The sequence below is a fragment of the Palaemon carinicauda genome, chromosome 6 (genome assembly GCF_036898095.1).
Source record: "Palaemon carinicauda isolate YSFRI2023 chromosome 6, ASM3689809v2, whole genome shotgun sequence".
Lineage (NCBI taxonomy): Eukaryota > Metazoa > Arthropoda > Malacostraca > Decapoda > Palaemonidae > Palaemon > Palaemon carinicauda.
In genome coordinates, this window is record NC_090730.1 from 121472750 (window position 1) to 121496866 (window position 24117).

The 24117-nt window shown below is 34.5% G+C and overlaps 1 protein-coding gene across 3 annotated transcripts in view; it reads right to left on the bottom strand.

The window, feature by feature from the left end:
• The window catches only part of LOC137642636 (FERM domain-containing protein 4A-like), an 807510-nt gene that overhangs the window by 759409 nt on the left and 23984 nt on the right, over positions 1–24117 (bottom strand). For 2 of the 3 annotated variants that reach the window (XM_068375384.1, XM_068375379.1), the window contains exon 1: positions 18381–19096. The exons of the other annotated variant lie outside the window; for it this stretch is intronic. In XM_068375384.1, the coding sequence (XP_068231485.1) occupies positions 18381–18491 (111 nt within the window). In that variant the 5' untranslated portion in view covers positions 18492–19096. Of the gene's footprint in view, positions 1–18380; positions 19097–24117 lie in introns of those variants that run through there. 3 annotated transcript variants of the gene reach the window in all.

Here is a 24117-nt window from a genome sequence, read left to right on the forward strand (position 1 = left end):
TGGATACGAGAGTAAACTAAAATAGAGGATATTCTAACATGTAAGATAAATGGACATGGGCAGGACATATAATGAGGACAGCTAATAGGCGGACAAAAAGAATAACAGAATGGGTCCCTACAGATTGCAAAAGAAGCAGAGGAAATAAGAGAAGATGACGATTGACAAACTAAAAAAGTTTGCGGTAGAGACATGTCTAAGGCTTTTGTTCTGCATGCATATACTGTGTATATATATATATATATATATATATATATATATATATATATATATATATATATATATATATATATAAATATATACATATATATATGTATATATACATACATACATATATATATATATATATATATATATATATATATATATATATATATATATATATACCTATACACCCAAATAAAACTTTTTCTTAGATCACAGTACTTAAAACTCTTTACAACAGTTAAACTCTCACAGAATGCTGCAAACAATGAGATTTTTTTCGAGGAAGACGAGAACAAATATGTTCATGATATTTAAGTAAAAACAAGAAATAGGTATTATTGTGAAGCAGTGTAACTCTTGGGAAACTACCATTTCCTTCTTTCAAAGAAAAGGGAACCACCACTGGAATAGCTACCGCTGTAGTTGTCGGTGGTGATGCTGCTGCTGCTATTCAAAACAAAATGCCAGAAAGCCGTTGCTGCAAAATGCAATCTCACATTCTCATCGACAACAATGGCAGCCCAGGATGCCTCGCTTTCAGTGCTTTCTCATCTATTACGTGAATTTTTCCTATTTCTGAACCTGCACTGGGTAGTTTTCATTCTACGACAAAGATCAGTCACCTTAGTATTATAGTTATATCTACAAAACTATAATATATTGTGCTACCGATATACTTTTGATATTTTGAAAACATGCTACTACCAATACTGTAAAATTCCTAATGATGACAAAATTCGTCAAGCGTCTACGCATCTCACTTCAGGGGAAGAATAAAGAATGCAACCAGGGAAAAAAAACGAAGCTCTTGGCTCACCTCCGACCAAAGCATAACAAAAGACCACTTTCGCATAGGAATGTCAGAGCTATTGTGAGTACGTAGTAGGTAGCAAGAGGTCCCTAGTTACGACACACGTGGTGAAGGGGTGAGAAGGGACAGCGGACTGCAAGGATGATGGGAGGTGGAGGTGAAGAGATTGCAACGCTGGCAACGGGAACATTCTTCGCTGGAGAAATTTCCATAATAATAATAACAATCACATATCAAATTCAACGACCACAACATAGTCGCAAAATAAATCTGTAACTAACCATTAAGCTTTATGGCCAATTCATGCTTGCTAAAATACCATACCAATAAAAATTTTACTACCTCTACATAAAATAATATTGTGTGCAAATTAGTTTTTATTAACAATGACATGGGAATAAATCCACATAAGACTCAAAATCAGATAAGATATGCATTGATAAAAGACCATAACTAATTCCAAATACAGTTAATCAAAGGTCTAAAAACATTGCAATACACTCTTCCTGCACCATCCCCGACTCATCCCAAACCCCCAAAGCCATGCCAGGTCCAGTGCAGTGCTGAATCTATTGTACCAAATGATGTGTTTTAAAGAAAACACTTCAAGTTCTAGACATCGATACCTCACACACATTAAGAATATCCACTTAACCGGACTGGTAAAAAACCCGCGCTTTGTGGATCTACATTTTCGTTTTAGCAGAGTACTCACGACACGCATCCTTACACAATCACTAAAGCGGAACCTTCGTTGCATGAGAATAACGAAGAGAAAAGAGAAAAAAAGAAAAAACAAAGGGGCAAGGTTGGGGTTCGGAGGTTCCGGTATTATATACGCTTCAATTCACTAGACATTAATAACATACTGAATTATAATATTATTGATGAAGCTTTGGCATCAAATATAATAGTAATGCATATAGGCTAAAAGTCAGCATTGAGAGTACTTCCTCTCTTGTGGTTTCCTATGACTTTCGAAATTCTTTTTCACAATTTATTTTATCAACACTTCTTTGGAAGATATAATCAGTGATTTTTCAAGGATTTATCCCCGAAGCTGCATCCTGACTTCTAAGCTAAAAAATGTATATCAGAATTGATAAAAAACATATCGGTGTCTTTAATATTTTTCAGTCTTTTGAATAAATAAGTTCAATTATTCTATTACGTTAAACTGATTTTCAATTTTCCAATAGATATAAGCTAGTGCATGTATAGGCTAGATACACAACATTTGGTAAATATTAACAAATATAATTACAAGGAGTAAAACTTGAATATCAATTTCTACCTCTATCGAAAAACCTTAGCGAGAGTTAACAACAAATACACACATCGAAATCAAGGAGTCTGTGGAGATAAGTATCCATTCATATTATATAAAAAAAAAAATTTAGATTAATAAAAAAAACATATCAAACAGTATAATTGGTTGCAGATGATGATTTGATATGAAGCTGCGTTGATTTCCTCCCCCCCCAAACACACACACAATATATATATATATATATATATATATATATATATATATATATATATATATATATGTGTGTGTGTGTGTGTGTGTGTATATGTGTATATATATATATATATATATATATATATATATACATATATATATATATATATGTGTGTATATATATATATATATATATGCGTTTCAAGCTTGGATGACAGGTGTTTAGCATGAAGGGACCGAATCAAGGACCTTATAAATGAGATCCCAGTACTTCACTACTAAGCATACCATAATATAATAATGGTAACGGACTCCTCAGACTGGAATGCTAGAAAGTGCTAGATAGAAGGGGGTAACTTGGAATGGTATTAATATCCAACAAGTGAGAGATGCATGGTGCAGATGGCGGGGTGGAGGGGGGGGGATATTTCTACGTGCTGCTGATGAGCCTTGGTGGAGGGGGGGGGGTATTTCTACGTGCTGCTGATGAGCCTTTGTGTGCTGTGACTAACGTTGTGAATTTCTGCATAGAGAGTTCATTCAATTTTCATCTGTTAACGTATAAATGTCTCAGTTTATGTTGCGGTTTCTCTCTCTCTCTCTCTCTCTCTCTCTCTCTCTCTCTCTCTCTCTCTCTCTCTGTGTAAGGGAGATTAACGATGAACAAATGCACATTTGTATATGCAAATATACAAAATAACGAATATATATGACATCTAGATACACAATATTCATGCAAAACGAAACACAAATAACATACACATATACATTTAAACACATACACAATTTGGTCACTACCACTCGTGACTTTCAAGTATTCAAATATTGAGCCACAAATAATTTTGTGTGTGTGAGTGTGTTATGGATGTCTCATGAACTTATGAATGAGTGTGCATGTTTACAGGTGATTTCTAATTTTACAACGAAATAAGTCGGTTGGAGAAATTTAAAATGAGGACAGTGGTATCCCATTCCGAGATTATGTTTTATGTGGCGCCATTAGGCTATGGTCCATATGATGAAAACTGTTAAGGCAAAGGAGGTTAAAGGGTGAAACTTGATTCTGCTGCAGCTGCGATGGAAGGACGAGGCTGAGAGAAAACATCGACAACAATGTATCAAGAGGTCAGGCTAAAACGAATGCCAGTTAAGTGTAAAGAGATGTGTAAATTATTATAAAAGTTTGCGAAAGATTATAATGTAATGATGATAACCGGTCAGAGGTTTACGTACCACAAAGAAAATTATTGCTTATTTCAGCATGTACACCAATGCTAATACTTTTAATAAAGTCTATTGCATAAAGCAACGATCTGATATGGGATTATGATTTTCTATACATTTGAGGATGATATAAATGACATTAAACCCATTATGATTGAATTATTGTTTTTCCAAATACACCGATACCTATGACAGTTTTACAAACGGCATGTGATTACACGACGACGTTCATGGTTTACCCAATTCACCTTTGTCGATTATGATACCAGTTACTGAACCTGGCCTACAAACCATGTCACATCGAAAACCTTCAGTAAACCAACTATGCACAAACGATTAGAAGTATTACCCTTTACCTCATTCAAAATTAGAAATTGCAGATATTTTTTAATGTACAAGTCATTGTTTTATGGTAGCCAAGTCATTATTTAATGCAGAAAGCAATGAACGTGGTTGTGAGTTTCGTCGAGTGTCATTGTTTTTTTTTTTTCTTTCTTTTTTTTACCGGATGAGTGAGGGGTAATTTTTGCCAAGAGGTTGGAATACTAACTATTCCGAGTCAAAATTCCTTCCGAGAGAAAATTTAGCCAGAGTCATTTTTTGCCATGAGGGAATTTTGGATGGGGGGCGGTCAGACTATCTATCCTGTACTATCCTTATTGGGTCTAAAATATTGGTATCTTATTCGTCAAGTATAATCATCCGGGTTCCTTTACTAAAACAAATATACCTAATAATTTACCTTCTGTACCTACGGTCAAGCAATTTATGAAGATTTAAATGGCTTTATGAACATCAGTGAGAACATCAATAATTAGAGGCTTATTTATTCTTATATTCCTAATTAATAAGGAAGAGAGTTAAAACAAAGCATTGTCGTTTTTCCTTATCCTATATTAAAAAGAACAATGTCTTCCCGGAGCGAAGTGATTTGAAATTTGATAAAGGTTGCGGTGGCTCGTGTGATAATTTAGAAGCATCCAATTATAGCCAACGAGGTGTCTTGTAATTTCAGTACTTAATGAAAATATAAATATTAGATTGAAAGATATTTATTCTTAATAGCAAACCGTATAGCATATCATGGGAAGGCTATAAAACACAAATAACTTACAGACAAAATACGATTTCGCACACACACATACTGTACACACACATACATACACACACATATATATATAAATACATATATATATATATACATATACTGTATATATATATATATATATATATATATATATATATATAGAGAGAGAGAGAGAGAGAGAGAGAGAGAGAGAGAGAGAGAGAGAGAGAGAGAGATCTGCATGTTTCTCCCACAATTTAGCTGCTGGCATATGAATGAGTGACCTCTCAATTTCAGGGAAATATGTTCATAAACACACACACATATGTATATATATATATATATATATATATATATATATATATATATATATATACACACATATACATACACACACACACATATATATATATATATATATATATATATATGTATATATATACAAATACATATATATACACATTCATATACATATACTGTATACATATGTGCAAAATCCATAAAACACTTGATGTTCAGATGAAAAAACACATGGAAATATTACATTACGTAGTTCTTTATCCACTTCATGTGCGGAAAAGTATTCGTTAAACACTAACTACATACAAATCGACAAGTAACATTTAACAAATACCGAACATCTATGAGCACTAAAATAATCATAATAGATGAGCTAAAATAAAAATAAAAGATATAGAAAGTAGGCTACTGTACTAAAGCAAGAAGTACTAAAACAATAAAACGTGAAATAATTTCGCCTCATGCCCCGAAAAAAAATCTTTTATAAATCTCCTTTGCGTAATATGAGAGCGTTGTAGGCTTTACAGCATAAAAATACCGATACTGAAAATGGTACAGACCATCAATAAGAAAAAAAAGTTCGAATGGAAAAAATGAGAGTTGAGGTGATACGCCTCAGCTTAAGTTCCCTAAATGACAGGTAACATATTGCAATCCCAACTTCAGAGATTCTCAATAGGAACACTTCTAAAACTACAGGTTTTTTTAACATCGGTTCTAACGATATACTTTCTCTGACTACAAGCTTCAAATTCTAAGTAGGAATAAGCATAGACGACCATAAAGACTCGCAAAGAGAGAGAGAGAGAGAGAGAGAGAGAGAGAGAGAGAGATTAAAAATGTTTGGTGAGATAGTATCATAATATATACGTTTATATTTGCCTAATTCATGACAAAAAGTTGAACCATATTTAACACGCAGTATTTTCACCTGATTTCGTCGATTAACCAAGACATTCTCAATCCTAAAGTCTGTCCAGAGTATGAAGTCCGTTCAGGGTGGGGCAGCTATGGCAGTTATGGAACCTCAACAAGAGGGGGAATGCAGAAACTCGGCTAGAAACGTGGAAGGTACTCAGAGTCTCAGGTGCTAAGGATGATTAGCAAAGGTTTCATTTTACCGTTTTTTATGCAAATAGCCATCGTGTAACGGCATATTTACTATATATATATATATATATATATATATATATATATATATATATATATATATATATACTGTATATATATATATACTGCATATATATATATATATATATATATATATATATATATATATATATATATATATATATATATACCCGAATTCATGGAGCTGTATGAGTAATGGATAAAGATATTAAATGACGTACAAATCAAAACCAAATGAAAATTAAAAAATAACCCTTAAAAAAGACCCGATACACAGGAATCTGAAACACGATATCTTACAAATATATGGTGGAAATGTGTAAGTTTCAACTCCACAGGAACATTGGTTATCAAGCAAAGAATGATTCGTGACGACCTTATATTTGAAAACCAGTAAGGCTACATCATTATGTGCAAAATACAGCTCTTAAATTTACCAAGTAACGCGAACGATATGAAGAATATATTCAATAATTCCCGGAAAACACAAAAAGTGTTGAGAATATACTCCTAAGTCACATTTATCGAATATAGCAGTATATCCTATCTAATAAAAACAAGTGCAGATATGCTGAATATATATTCATGAAACCATCGATTACATCTCTCATGTTGCGACCTTGCAGTTAATGTCATTATTTTACACAATGGTATATTTACTAGTTTACATTTTTGCGCGCTTCATACACGAATTCTATCTAATGTTTCGGAATTGTTAATTGTAAGTTTTGGGAATCATTGCTCCAAGCTTTATGGCGCAGATCAAAATTATATCATTATTTGATGCTTGAATAAATGTCGATTACAAGTAAAAGAAAAATTTCTCTGAAATTTAAATATGCACGTATTGTGTACATTAGGTAGTTTTTGCTAATAATCTGAGGTTGTTTTATGACAAATTTTTCATTAGTTTAAATTGGTTTTAACAAACAATAAATTAACGCGTTGTTTTATCAAAGATATTTTACAAAACGCTCATTCCAATGTAGCAAAACAGAAAATACACCAGGTATAGCCTAATCCTCTGGCACCCTTGCGATGCACAGGGCCTTTATAAATTCACGCCATTTGTCTCTTTCCTATGCCATCTCTTTGAGCTCAACCCAATGCTCAGATCCAAAGTCCCTTAGGATTGTCATCAGCCACGTTTCTCTTAGTCTACCAGATCCTCGCTTGCCCAGCGGCTTCCATTCAGGTACATCCTGAAATAACTCGGCTTCCCTTCTTAAAATATGACCCTTCCATCTTCATCTTGATATTCTAACTATATCGTTCACATTGGGCACCCCTCACACCTCACGATATGCAGCGCTTCTTATTTGCTGCTGCCTACATAGACAGTTAAAATACCATTTAAATTTCAGCTCGTATGTGTTACTTATATGCAATATTACCTTCTTGTTGTTAAGAAGTTTCTAAGATCGAATAGGACACCACAAAAATACCTGAAATATCTCCGTTCATTATTACGTCTCCTGTAACATGGTCTTTGGTATTCTTCCAGTAAAGATAAAAACATGTTTTGCGGCCACCAAACATTAAGATCTATTATTATTATTATCATCCTTATTATTACTAGCTAAGCTACAACCCTAGTTGGAAAAGCATGAAGCAACAGCTCCAACAGGGAAAAATAGCCCAGTGAGGAAAGGAGACATGGAAATAAATAGACTACCGATCAAAATCAAAATAAAATATATTAAGATCATTAACAAAATTAAATTAGATCTATCATATATTAACTATAAAAACTTCATTAAAATATGAGGAAGAGAAACAAGATAAAACAGCGTTCCCGAGTCTACCCTCAACCAAGAGAACTCTAACTCAAGACGGTGGAACACCATGTACAGAGGCTTTGGCACTACCCAAGACTAGAGAACAATGGTTTGATTTTGGAGTGTCCTACTAGAAGAGCTTCATACCATAGCTAAAGAGTCTCTTCTACCCTTACCAAGAGGAAAGTAGACACTGAATAATTTCATTGCAGTAGTTAACCTCTTGAGCAAAGAAGAATTGTTTAGTAATCTCAGTGCTGTGAGGTAATTGAGGACAGAGGAATGTGAAAAGAATAGGCCAGACTATTCGGTGTATGTGTAGGCAAAGAAAAAATGAGCCATAACCAGAGAAGGATCCAATGTAGTACCCCCTGGCCAGTCAAAGGACCTAATAACTCTCTAGCGGTAGTAGCTCAACGGGTAGCTGGTGCAATGGCCAACCTCATACCTACTATTTTTATGTTGATTGGGGAGTCGGTGCTCATCTAATAATCATAAACATGTTTTCACATCGCTCAGAGAACGTGGTACTTAAAATTAATTATTCTCGATTAAGTTCCAGGGAAAAGCAAAATGAAAAAAAAGCACCACTCATGTCTGGTGTTTATCTCTCTTATTAATATCTACCCTAGCTGTAGCCCACAACAGTCTACTAATAACTACATGCACAGTTAGGGAACCTGTCCCTTCGTCCCTCCTCGTCCGGTGTGAGAATCAAAAACTTGTCATTTAGACTGAGGTCTCAGTGAATGAGCTTACAACTGGCCATATGGGGTAAGAGAAAGAGAACACGAAACTGGTATGGGGACATATTTTTCAAAATAAACACAAAGTATGTGACACTAACGCAATCAAATTTTTTTTCTTTTTTTTTTTTAATAAAGGATACGAGATGCAACTCTTCGTGGATTCTCAGCAATGCTTTCGGATGATGCAGCTGTCCAGGCTGAACACATAGACTCCCTAAAAACAATCAATCCACAACAACCGAGAATGTCAAATCAATTTCCTCCTTGGAAAATCGCTTTCGAAAAGAAAGAGCGTTCTTTCCCCTGGGGAGATCTGGCGTTCTATTTCTATCCACCGAAAGGAGAGATTGGAAATGGTTGTTATGCGAGGAGAATAAATAACAAGGAAAGACTGATAAGAGTTTTAAATGGCTCACTGTAAGAAAAATGGAAAACCATAAGAAGAGAAAAATAAGATAACACGTGAACACCCTTCAAATTTGTATTTGGCTTTGCATTTACATCAGTGAAAAGATTAGATTCAAAATAGATAAATTGTGAAAAGAAAAAGTACAAAAACATATTCAGATATGAAATAAATGGCTTAATAAGCATACAGAAAAAAATACGACAAGTGAACAATAAAAAAAGGATAAACATTTTACAAAGATGACAAAAAGTTAAGATAACACTCTTAGTTTGGGTTTACAGAAGAAATGTGCTGATAATGATAAGTATAAGATAAAGCAATCGAGTTTAAAGAAAGATAATCTAACGGAATCATGCTACTCATGATAGCACACTAGCTGTTTCTGAACCTCCCATGAGCAAATTTTAAACTTTCCAACCATAGTTGTTTTTGTTTTCGCTTAATCTCAACATGCCTAAACATAATCCAAGTTTCGTTTGTAAATTTTTAACCATCAATGATTTGTTTATACATTCCAATGAAAAAAAACACGTTTCAATCATAATAAACATTTACATAAACTTTTTCTAGCGCAAACTTCACCCAAGTCCAACCCAAACATAAATATAAACACACATACAGATATATATATATATATATATATATATATATATATATATATATATGTGTGTGTGTGTGTGTGTCTGTGTGTGCGCGCGCGTGCGCGGGCTTGCGTGTGTGAATTTTATATCTAAACGTTTATGCAAATATTGACGTTTTATATTTGATGATGAGAAACATGGTTTACCGAAAGTTTGGTTAATATCCCTAACGAATATAGTTCAAAATATTGAAGTTTCTGCTTTCAATCAGCTTGCTAGGAAATGCAAAACTTTTAAAACTCACGAGAAAATTTTGTAAACTTTTTGTTTTGCAATGATTAATGTTTTAAACTGCACTTGAATTTTTGCTGATATATTTCCAGAACCGGGTCCATTGAAAGAATGTTTGATACTAATTAAACAAGCCTGATATTTTCAAGAACAAACTTAATAGTTGCAATATGCATCGTTTATAAGTACAATGAACTATGTTAAAAATGAAACAAATATCAAGCAGCAAATAGTAACGAGTAATTCTAAGATATTATAAAACATTCATTAAGGATTTGCTTTAGCTAATTTAAAGACCATTATCCTACCTAAAATCTTTATGTAGTTCCATCCTATATGAAATAAGGAAAATAACGCGAAGGAAATTGCAAAAAATAACTTTCACCCCGCAGGAAGGAATGGAAAAGTTCTTTGAATTACTGGTGGGTACAAAAATGTACATCTAAGTGTTAAGACAAAGAATTTTCAACATTTACCCTAAACCTCTCTGGGTAAGCAAATATAAAATTATATTGAACTATATTCGGGGATTTCAGTTAAATGTAGCCTATGATGTGAGACAGATATCAAAAAGCATATCAAGTGATATGATACTTGTACGCTAAATCATACACATATATAACTCTTAGAAATATGTTGCAAGTATAGTGACAAATCCAATATGAACTATTTAATTTGGTAACTTATCTATTAAAACCGATTTTCCCGCAATCGACACAGGGATCATGTGTTAAATCTATTCATTTTTTTTTTTTCTGGGAGGCCATATAAGAAACGTTCTTTTAGATGCACCTTGCGTAAGACATGAACAAATGAAAATATAATATGGAACATGTGAAGAAATGCATGAAATCTCCGCTTACCAAATATGAGCCATATGAGTAGAGGAAAAAATTACTGACACATTTTATTGTTCCCAAATCACACCTCCCTAAATGTGTGGTGAACCCCATCATAATCTTGACAACGAGATCATTCCAGACCACAGAACCTCTAATTTCTTACAACTCCGGGAAACATTAGAGCCAACCCCTACTTACAGCGATAACAAGACATATTAAGATCTAAACCGTGGCGTGAAAACTCAACATTGCCAAGAGCAAATTGTTATCAATCCCCCACAAACCCGCTCGTTATGTTGTTCTTTTGTTTTGGCCTGTCTCGCACACCTAACCCCTCATGACCTCCACGATGTCAGTCTTAAACCACCACTGTTGATCATCAAGGTAAAACCTCAAACCTGTGATTCAGAACCTAATTTGATGTGATTTCTTTCGTAAGTCATCTTTGCGTGGTTCCATTCCCTTTAACTTCTAATCTACTTCCGTTCATCCTTTGGATGCTCAGACACACGGGTAAATTAACAAAGGCAAATCTCTTCGAGTGACGGAACAATTATAAAGTAAAGGAAGACGAATTGAAAGGTTATAAACTCAACATTAGACACATCGTCAAATATTAAATGAGTCATCAACAAATAACAAATATTCATGTGTATGAATACCTTATTAGAGTGAGGAAATATTAAGGTTTGCGAGCATCATCGCCAAAAATAATATTTCCATTGGAATAATTCTAGCTAACTTATTGTAATTATCATAATCATTATTCTTGTTACTAAAAAATTAAACAGATTTAAAAGAAATACGTTTGACATTATACATCAAGAGTATCTGCAACCATGACACAGATAGGAAGATTATTCACCGTTTTAACAATAGAATAAAGGAATCTAAAGACATGGAAATCACCAGTGTGACATTATTATTACTCCAACAGAATGCTTACGCTGACGTAGTACAACACGAGTGGAACTAACTAATTTTACATACATTTACACACGTGACAGGAAGATTCTGATTAAACAGGATGGCTAAACGAGATATCTTGTGTACAACGTCAGGAAACAGGGAATTACAACCACGGGACAAAGGTGTGCAGCCACCTGAAAGATCCCATGTAAACATTTCTAATCCCGTGTACGATCTATGACAGTCTACATTCTAATTCAAACTAATGTATTTGGTAATCGAAACTCTGGGCTCTTTAAATACCAACATATTATAAGCTATATTTCTGTATACAAAAATTCAGATACACGCACATATATACACTCATATATGTGTGTTCTGTACACACACATATAATATATATATATATATATATATATATATATATATATATATATATATATATATATATATATATATATATGTGTATATAATATATATCATGTTTACCTTCACACTGTCACGTCACAAAGTATTTCTTAAGAACTATTCTATATTCATAAAGTTTGTAACACTGAAAACTTTGTATGTATGAAGAGTAGAAATTGTAGGTGTATATAAGCCTAATTTAGATAAAACCATAACCATATTATCGCATTTTGGTCTTCTCGTCTGATACCAAACTGAAAACAAAGAAAATTCAATATCGAAAAAAGTAAAAATTTCAACTTTCACAATTCGTTTCCACCATATCCCCCAAAAAGTAGGTTATCTCCGAAATTATTTTTTTTTTCTTGGTCACTATAACGTAAATAAAATAACTAAACAATTTCATCCAAGTAGAAATCTGTACCAGTAAGCCATCCAATATGAAACAAATCTATTCGATAGCATTTCCTTCCAATAAATTTCTGATGAAGATAAATGTTATTTCTACAACTACATTGCAATTATGAATATCATTAAAAAATCTTCGTGATAATTTAAGAAACGTATTAAAGGTTTAAAGCAATGCACTTAATTTGTACTGAACAAGAAGGAAGACTGACAAAGAGAGAGAGAGAGAGAGAGAGAGAGAGAGAGAGAGAGAGAGAGAGAGAGAGAGAGAGAGAGAGAGCAGTAAATCAAGACTCCTGTCATTATCTCTTTGAAATTCTAGTGTAATAACAGCATTCTTCGCCGCTGATATATTAAAGACGCGTAACAAATCGGGATGGTAGATGACGCTTCGACCACCTTTTGTACACCATTGTTAAGTTGACCTCTTGAACGACACAATTAGACATGGTTCCTGGAGATGACACCGTACATCTCACCATTAGGCCTACTCCTATGTTATGTCTGTTCCCAGCAGCAATTCAGCAATATTCACTACAGTCCCTCTGGAAGAGTTAACTAGGTTTGTACGTTATGGATCATCAGACAAATGGGATGGGGAAGAGCTTACCGTATTAAGAGATCTATTAACCTAATGACTCACTACACTATTTATTTCTTGAAATAATTACCAAAATTAAGTAATTTTAGTCATAATTCATCTATACAACATAAGGAACTTTAAAGCAACTATGGCAACAAAAGACTCACAGGTAATATATAATCAATATGATCTTTTCAAAATAAACTTCATTTAACAGCCAGTAAGATCAAATACAGACATCGAAGCTTACTGCAATACTAAATACAGTATCAATTCATGTCAATAAGCTATGGGAATAATCGGCAGATTGAATTAAAATATATTGACATTACACGTCTTCCACAAGTAAAACTGGTGTGCCAATATTATTTAAATAACACGATAACCATGATACAAAAAATGTTACCAAGGAACATGTAAAAAAGAGTTTACTGACCTAACTAACGAGTTTGTAAATGATGTAACGCCTCTGTAAGAACAAATTGCAGGTAAGGAATTGGTTTACGTAAACTGGCCTGTTTTTTACGCATAGTCTCTTCCCTCATACACCTGACAACACAAAGATAAACGAAATTTTCTTCTTCACTCAAGGGATTAACTACTGCACTGTCATTACTATTGCTAGGGGTATAAGAAACTCTTTAGCTATAGTAAGCAGCTAATTTTAGTAGGAAACTCCAGAATCTATTCATTGCGCTTAAATCTCGGGCAGTACCATAACCTCTGTACCATGGTCTTCCACTGTCTTGGGTTAGAGTTCTCTTGATAGAGGGTAACACTGGGCAATATTTCTCTCTTTATTTCCTTTTCTCACTAGGCTATTTTCCCTGTTTTAGTTTTTGGGCTTATGTTAACCTGCTTTTCCAAATTGGGTTGGGCTTATAGCATCCTGCTTTTCTAACAGGGTTGGGGTTATAGCACCCTGCTTTTCCAACTAGAGTTGTAGCTTACCAAGTAATAATAATAATAATAACAATAATAATGACTACTTACATGAACATCACAGCTTCTGCTAAAATCATTGTCATCTTCATCAAAAACAATGCTAGGCAAATAGTACAATTTTAACTCTTCACTTCAATTTGCATAATAATGCTCTGCATGTAAATTACCAAGCACTAAAAATCCAGTTCATGAACTAGCCTTAGGATACCTTATCATTTCATTTAAATAAAATTATTACAGAAATAAAACAGGGAATTTTCCGTTAATCAATCCACACATTAATCGTCGTTAAAGTTAACCAAGACATCACATGACTCGTACCGTTATTATTATTATTATCATTACCTGCTAAGCTACAACCCTAATTGGAAAAGCAGGATGCTATAAGCCCAAGAGCTCCAACAGATAAAATAGCCCAGTGAGGAAAGAAAATAAGGAAAAACTACAAGAGACGCTTAATAACAATAATGATATTAAAATAAATCTTTCATATATAAACTATGAAAAACTTGAAAATAACTAGTGGATAAAAACTTCAAAACAACGAGAAGGAGAGAAACGGGATAGAATAGTGTGCTCGAGTGTACCCTCAAGCGAGAGATCTCTAACCCAAAACAGTGGAAGATCATGGTAAAGAGGCTATGGCACTACCCAAGACTAGAGAACAATGGTTTGATTTGGGAATATCCTTCTCCTTGAAAAGTTGCTTACCATAGCTATTGTGTTTAATCTTCCCTTACAAAGAGGAAAGTAGCCACTGAACAATTACAGTGCAATAATTAACCTCTTAAGGGAAGAAGAATTGTTTGGTAATTTTAGTATTGTCAAGTGTATGAGGGAAGACGGGAATGTGTAGTAAAGAATAGGCCAGACTATTCAGTGTATGTGTCGGCAAAGATGAAATGAGCCGTAGCCAGAGAGAGAGATCCAATGTAGTACCGTCTGGCCAGTCAAAGGATCCAATAACTTTATAGCGGTAGTATCTCAACTTGTCTAGACTCTAGAATATAAAGGTGCCATGATACTGTATATACCTAAAAAATCTAAACGACAAAACATTACAACAATGAATTATATGAAGCATATTAGTTATCCCGATACCGATAGTCATTCTATGAAACCCTAAGAAAAATTACCGTCTTTCCAAGCAACACAGAATATATATACCAATCTAAATTCTTTGATGAGGAATCATGATTTGCCTGTAATACTACAGTCAAGTACTCAAAACTTTCTAGGGTTCACCAATCAACTATATAAATGAATTCTAGGAGAGAAACTTTTTTAACATTAAGTATTGGTTTTACCAGAATTAAGTTTCATGTCCTTCCTTTCACCATTTACTATTCCACCTTATGCCACTGCTAATAGTAACCACTAATTCATTAAGCATTCACCACGGAAGAGTCTTTATCTATCGCGTAACGAATAGACTCATCTGCATGTTATACTATCTTATTTACAAGGACAACAAGCAGGCCATTTATAAAGAGCAAAAAATTAGCGTATTGCACCAGACGGTACAGGTCTAGGGTACAGGATAATATACAACCATTTTCTACCAGTGAAGATTCTTAAAAAGATAACTGTGATTGTTAAAACTAGAAGAGATTTAAAAATTAAGAGGTTACATTATAAAAGAGAAGGCATGATAGCACGATTATTGAGTTCGACCACGTACAAAAGGATCGAAATACCCACACCAGTCTCTTGTTTAGAGGATAATCTGGTTTCAAGATATTCTAGTTGGTGTTACAATAATACTTAAATAGCCCTAAAATGCCTCTTTTCAGGGAATTATAGGATGGAAAGCAACTCGAGGTACACAGTTTACCAATGGCAAAGCTTTCCCTATTCAGTCCACAAAGTACAAAGTTAGCCTAATATACGTTTTTCAGGTTTCTGTGACAATTTTATCACACAAAAATACAAAAAGATTGAGGTGAACAAAACTCTAATTCTAAATACTTAAGAAGATACTTACAAATATGAAGCGTTGGTTACTACAAATACGTCTATTTTAGAGAGAAAGAATAACTACTTACATTCTATATTGGGAAAACATTATAAACACATTGAATATAACATCTTGAGTAATAAATCGCGGATGCTGGATTAAATGTACCTGTAAAGTGAATGGAACCTATTAACACGAAATATTGCTTAGATTTTTACCAGTACATTGGTAATCTTCCCTTCGGGGTTGAGGAATTGCCTTGTCGATACCCTTTTTATCATTATTATCATTACTTGCTAAACTATAACCCTAGTTGAAAGCAGGTTGCTATAAGCCCAGGGGCCCCAACAGAGTAAATAGCCCAGTGAGAAAGAAGCAAGGAAAGATAAAATATATTAAGAACAGCAACAACATCAAAATAAATATTTCCTATATAAACTATAAAAATTTTAACAAAATTAGATAGAATAGTGTGCCCCAGTGTACCCTCAAGCAAGAGAACTCTAACCCAAAAAAATGGAAGACCACAGTACAGAGGCTATGGCACTACCCAAGACTAGAGAACAATGCTTTGATTTTGGAGTGTCCTTCTCCTACAAGAGCAGCTTACCTTAGCTAAAGAGTCTCTTCTACCCTTACCAAGAGGAAAGTAGCCACTAAACAATTACAGCGCAGTAGTTATCCCCTTGGATGAAAAAGAATTGTTTGGTAATCTTAATGTTGTCAGGTGTATGAGGACAGAGGAGAATCTGTAAAGAATAGGCCAGACTATTCGGTGTATGTGTATGCAAAGGGAAAGTGAACCGTAACCAGAGAGAAGGATCCAATGTAGTACTGTCCAACCAGTCAAAGGACCCCATAACTCTCTAGCGGTATTATCTCAACGGGTGACTGGTGCACTGGCCAACCTACTACCTTTGAGGGGATTCGGTCACTATGTACAATATTTATTTCAAAACAATGATGGCAGAGGTGGGTTTGGGATTAGCTATTAAAGAGAGAGAGAGAGAGAGAGAGAGAGAGTATAGATATATATATATATATATATATATATATATATATATATATATATATATATATATATATATATATATATATATATATATATATATATATATATATATATATATATATATATATATATATATATATATATATATATATGATAATTAATTGTTCGACACCAGAGTGCTGAGGATTACTTCGAAGCAACAACGTTTATAAGAAGTAAATTTCAACGGAGATATTATCACTAATGTCTATTGTTTAAATCTATTTTTCTCTCCCTGTAGCTGCAACCATCATCAGTCGACGCAAATCTAAGTGTATAACTCACAGCTCATTTCAACAGGTATTCTGAATCTTAGGGAATGCATACATACATAAGACCCCGCTTGCCCGGTCAAAATGTCAAAGACTGGTCTCTCAGATTGTGAGCTGAGAAAACCTAGTTAGAAAAGAAAATTGCTAAAAGCCCAAGGCCCCAATAGGATAAGAAGAAATGTTAAATAAATCAGCAACAGATAAACTACAAAACGAGCCTTGCTCAACAACAATAAAAAAATTCACACATTTTGAGCTTGTAAAGTTCCACCCGGTATCTAATTTAATATTAAAAAATAATCGCACAAATTTAAGAGGTCTTCACTATTCACGAAGCCGAGCGTGAATGAGTTGCAATCCCAGGCAAAGCAAATTTGCAGCATAACCAGTAAAGAACTGGAATAACCTTCATCGTCAGGCATCCAAGCCTACTCATTTTGGTTAAAGTCTAAAGTGAATAGAGTACGGTCTTGATGTCAGATAAAATGTTCATAAGTAAATTTCCAACATTTTCAAAATTATGTATTAGTGCATCATTTTCAGATAATTTTGGTGCCACGTTTGCTCTTAGCAAACGATTCCCAAAAAGAAAAATAAATGCCTTATTAAAGTCAAGCTCGGCAAGCTTTTACTGTCTAACCTACTAAACTAAACGGCAAAAATAAATTCTTAATTCAATTGAGCTAACTTGGCATCATATTTATTTATATATATATATATATATATATATATATATATATATATATATATATATATATATATATCTATAAAACTTGTATAAGTCAAGATCTCATTCCCTGCTCTGATGAAGAGAAACAAAAGGAAACAACACAAAATTGATCGGTATTACGTTAAAACGTACACCATGATGTCACTTAAAAACAAGAGTGCCTAGACAGGTAGTCAACATCCCAGCGAGGTGAGACCATTCATTCTCAGTCAGTTGTTCCTCCTCTCTCAGTATCTCTTGGGCTACGCACACACGCGCGCACTTACCTTACTCCTGACGACTCCTCGATAGAGGGTCTGTGCGGCTGCAGGTTTCCTCCTCCTTGAGCGGGCAGGAGAAACTTGCAAAGCATCCACAAGAGAAGACATTTTCTTCATTTGAAATACACCTGCTCTGAGGATCGGCTAAATATATTCTAACATTCTTCATACACTCCCAGGCCTACTGGTTTTGACCCAGGGCATTATCCAATCATCACTGGTTTTACTACGCAAATCATTTTAATACATCGTCTAAAATTTACTTACTGGCACGAAATTAATTACATTCTGCGAATCATCAATTCCATGCTACTCTACAAATATCCGATTTGGAAATGAATCGCCTATAAAAATACCTCCCGAGTGAGATGCACAGGCAAGGGCCAATACCAAAAACAAGCACTTAACAAAAACTATTTCAATTAAACAAAAAATGAAAACTTCTTAGGGCGTATAGGTTCCGTAAAAAAATACGAAAACTTCCACGTGAAGCCTCTCTCGCACACAACAATCCTTAGAGAAAAGTCTTGAGCGAGGGAAAAACTAAAACACTATGCAAATCCACGTAACACAAGGATGTCACATCAAAACAGCACAATTAAATTATCTAATAACGTTATTCACTGCTTTGCCCCTCCAATAGCACACAAGTCGAGGCGATATTATTTTGCGTCAGTGTATACGCACGAGAGAAACAGCACAGGTGGTGGAACACATGCGTCCCTTACCACGGGTAAGTGTCAACTGACGACTCCAAAACCAACTAGGGTAGCCATCATGTGTTCCCGCCCGAATATCTCTTCCGTCTTCGAGTGGACTTACTCCTCTTGGAATCCTCCACAAACGTACTTAATACCTTTAACGGTTTTACACATTATAAAGGTACATTTATTATTAATTATGTTTTTCTTCAACAACAACAACATTCCCTTATTATATTCCGCATATAAACACACTTCACACGATGGAATGTCCAACCAGCATAATTGCTCGAACAATCAAAACGCCAAAATAAAAAACAACTTTATGTCACTATGATAAACATGAGGTAAAGGGGTCGTTATCTCCCAATTAAATATATATCGTTTGTATAATCTCTCTCTCTCTCTCTCTCTCTCTCTCTCTCTCTTATCCTAGGCATTCTCAACCTCCTCTCTTGAAACTATCAGCTGATTCCCCCAGTGAACAGACCGGGAAGACACTTGCGTACGCAATGCTCCCCTCCCCCCTTCCTTAAAGTACGAAATGCCTACACACGTGGTCACATCCACTACAACTACTAATGCTTAATTCCTTAGTAAAGAAATAGTTTACATTTAGCTTTCATCATTTATTCGACATTTGGTTAAAGTGAGTTCTGGTGTTTGAATATTGTACGTTGGGTGGAGTATTATGTTATCATTCAGGATGCGAATACGTCCTTATTGAAGGAACCACAAGATCATGGCGTTGCACAACCAGCTTCTCTGATTACCATAAAACAATATGTTAAATTAATAAAGTGATTGCCAAGAAAGACCCACAAAGCAATATATCAGAATTGCTAATGAAATTATATTAAAACTGAACTGTTTCGATAAGAATCTGCAAACAAAATCTGTTTTCACCCGCATGTGAGCTCGTAACATATCAAGAACAAATGAACAGAAGTTAACGAAGCTTGGACGATATCGCCACTCATTCAGAGATCGTCTGAAGTTGGTATTGGCATAGAAATATGTAATAATGTTGACACTGATGTCTATATTGAATCATTTAATAACAAATTTAAGTAAAACAGAGTTCGCCCCCCCCCCCAAAAAAAAAAAAAAAAATTAATACTCCTTATCTTTGGATCACTGAAAATGAACATTCTTCGTTTGGGAATGTAATCGGGTAAATTTCTTAAAAAAAAGTCATAAAATACCATACCCATTTTTGTGGCACCAGGACATAGGGTTGGCAACCTCATACCACAAATTAAATGTTAAAGAACTTGCAACAAAACTTTGGAGTCTCCAGTGAGCATTGGAATATACAGTAGATGATCTTGCATCACTGTATATTGTTATGATATCCACACACATGCAGTGTATGTATATAAATATACATATGTTTGTATATATATATACATATATATATATATATATATATATATATATATATGTGTGTGTGTGTGTGTGTGTGTGTGTGTAAATCTATGTAAATGTCCAGCATATGTATATACTTGATATCCATACATATATATACTGCATTCATACATCGTACATACAAAATTATTGTAGATTATTCACTACTTTATCATGAGCAGTTACAATTGCAAAATCCATAATATCAATTCTGTAAAATTCAACAATTGTCATTGGTCTGAAAGACGGCGACTCATTTCGTAAGATAAACCCTGATATAATGGCATAGCTGAAAACACCAGTGGCTATTGTTACGAGAGGTTACAGAGGGTATGACGAGTTCTAAGAAACGGGTAATTTTCTTAATAACAGTAATGTTTTTTACTATACTTGATACAAGTAGAGTACGGAAAACTAACAATGATTATTGTAAAGATAATAAGAAGTGATTTACCTAAAATGGATAAATTCCATGAAGAACAATCAATGCGCAATTTATCCCAAGACGTTCTCCATCAGAGACTTCCAGTTAGTTCTGTTGTTTACATGTTTACATTCTGCATTACTTCGGTGGCTGTTTCCTCCCCATCAGTTGTTTTCTTTATTCTATCCATACACTTCTTCCCCACCCTTCTAAATTTCTCTGTAAAACCTAAGTTCCTCACGCCCTCCCTTCTAAGCAGATGTCCCTGTAATAAAAATTCTTATCCTGATTGCTTTCAACACTTCCTTCTCAATGTCTAAACTTTCTAAAATTCGCTTATTTACTATAATTATTAACAAATAGTCAGTCTACTTCACTTTATGATCTGCTTTTCTGGACACACCTCACATTTGAGTTTCAGCACGCCCAGGGCCCCTTTCTTGTATGTATGAATATATACAGTATTTATATATATATACATATATATATATATACATATATATATATATATATATATATATATATATATATATATATATATATATATATATGCAGAAGAACCACAGGGAAAATGAAAATACGGAATATACACTTAAGTCAGGACTTAAGTGTATATTCCGTATTTTCATTTTCCCTGTGGTTCTTCTGCATCTGAGCATCACGTTTTCCTGTGATTTTTACGCATATATATATATATATATATATATATATATATATATATATATATATATATATATATATATACATATACATATATATAAACAAGCACCCATGTATAAATGACGTCCACCCAGTGAGTAAAACTAGTTATTTTTAGTTATAAGAAAACGATTACCATGGATGATGTTTCTGATAAAAAAAAAAAAAAGTCTTGTAACCACACAGCAATCAGCAATAGATTCCATGTTTTGATAATCACGAAGAATAATAATATCAAAACTTCTTATTCACAAACGCTAATCACAGTTTTATGTTTTTGACGACTTTAGACTTTACCATAAGTATACATGATCATTATTTGAGGCCACACTATTTACTCATGGAAAGATTTGCAAATTCTTGATTTTACTAGAACTGAGGTCTGTTAGCGACAACAAAGGGTGAAATGGTTATACACTAGACACAAGCACCAAAATTGATACAAAGGTGGGGATGCACATACTGTAATGATCAACATTTTCTCCCGCCCCAGGAAAAATAGGTAACGGATGACCGTGTTTTGGGCCGTTTGTCAAGATGGCTACCACCAATCCAATGACATATCTGACATGTCTTTCTATTCTACCCAAACAATTTGATCGACATCCTTCTATTTAGTAAATGCACACTTAGACTGAGATTTTTATCAATTGGTATGCATTATTACCATGTGCCAAGGCAGCCATATTGGATTTTATAACGATTTTATGCTGAAAACAACCAAATTTATAGAAACTGTCAAATGTGATCTGCATTGTGTGATTTCCAGAAGCAAACAAAATTTTAAAAGTTATGTTTTCTATCTTATTCTGGCTGACATAACACTACTTACTGGATTTTATAAATGCAACATGGCTTCTAATATAGCCACCAAACAAGAGAGAATAATGGGAACTCATTTGACGTATGCTGCCCTGATCTCCTTATGCTGAATATACACTACTGCACCGCCGAATCAGTCATATTCACAGGTGAGAGATTGAAATCCTGGGATCAAAGCGATGTAAAATTTATAATGAAAATGTCTTAGAAAAGTGGTCAAATCCAATAAAAGTTCTCCTCAGGAAAAGCGACTTACCCTTATTTTAGCCACCGAACTCAAACGTCTATCTATCTACCATGGCACTTCCCCTAATTTTGGGAGGTAGCTAACATAAAAAAAAAAAAAAAAAAATAATAGTGGAAAGTGGATTTTTCTTCTCGTCGTTGCTACCCAGCCTGACGAAGGACTCAGACGAGTTTGGTTGGTACTGCTAGTGTCACACCACATCCTTCCCCTTTTTCCACTACAAATGAAGCTTCATATGCCCACTCCTCTACTGCCGATACTTCAGCAGTCACCGAGAGGGCAGCAGGGCCTATCGCAACTCTGTCACAATAGCTCGCTGTTCAATCCTATTTCTAGCATGCTCTTTGCCTCTCTCACATCTATTCTCCTGTCACCAAGGGCTTTCTTCACTCCATCCATCCACTCAAACCTTGGCCTTCCTCTTATACTTCTCCCATCAATTCTTACATTCATAACCTTGTGCTATCGACCATTTTCCATCATCTCTACATGGCCAAACCACCTCAACACATTCATATCCATCCCCTCACTACTTTGTTCCTAACCCTATCCAATCGAGATACACTAGCCACATTTCATCTCAAATGCATTCAATTTCCATCTCTGTCACTCTCATTCCTCATAGTTGGTACAATCACTTCCTCATAAAGAACTCTCTTTACATTCATCCCTAACTCTCAATTCTTTACCACTCCCTTCACTGCCCCACCATTTCATAGCCTTCATTCACTCTCTGACGTACATTTGCTTTTACTCCATTTGCAGCAACAACAGAACCCTAGTACTTAAACGGATCTACTTCCTCGAGTAACTCTCCATTCAAAAGGGCATTCAATCTGGCATCACTCCCTTCTCGTGCATCTTGTAACCTTATTCTTACCCCACATCAACTCTCAACTTCCTTCTGTCACACACACTATTCCAAACTGTCACTAATCAACCCAGCTTCTCCTCCCAGTCTGCAACCAATACAGTATCATCCGCAAACAGCAACTGATTTATCTTCCACTCATGATGACTCTCATCTATCAGCTTCAATCCTCGACCAAGCACTCGAATATTCCCCTCTCTTACAGCTCCATCAACAAACAAATTGAACAACCATGGCAACATCACACATTCTTGTCTCAGTCCCACTCTCACTGGAAACCACTCACCCACTTCATTCCCAATCCTAACATACGCTTTACTGCCTATGTATAAACTCTTCCCTACCTGAAACAACCTTCCACCAATTCCATATAACCTCATCACATTCTACATACATTGCTTTCTGCAGATCCATAAATGCAACATATACCTCCTTACCTTTTGCTAGATATTTCTCGCATATGTACCTAGAAAAATCTGATCCATACATCCCCTATATACCTTTTATAAAACCACCTTGCACTTCTAAAACTGCATCCCTTGTTTTATCCTTAATCCTAATAATTAACACTC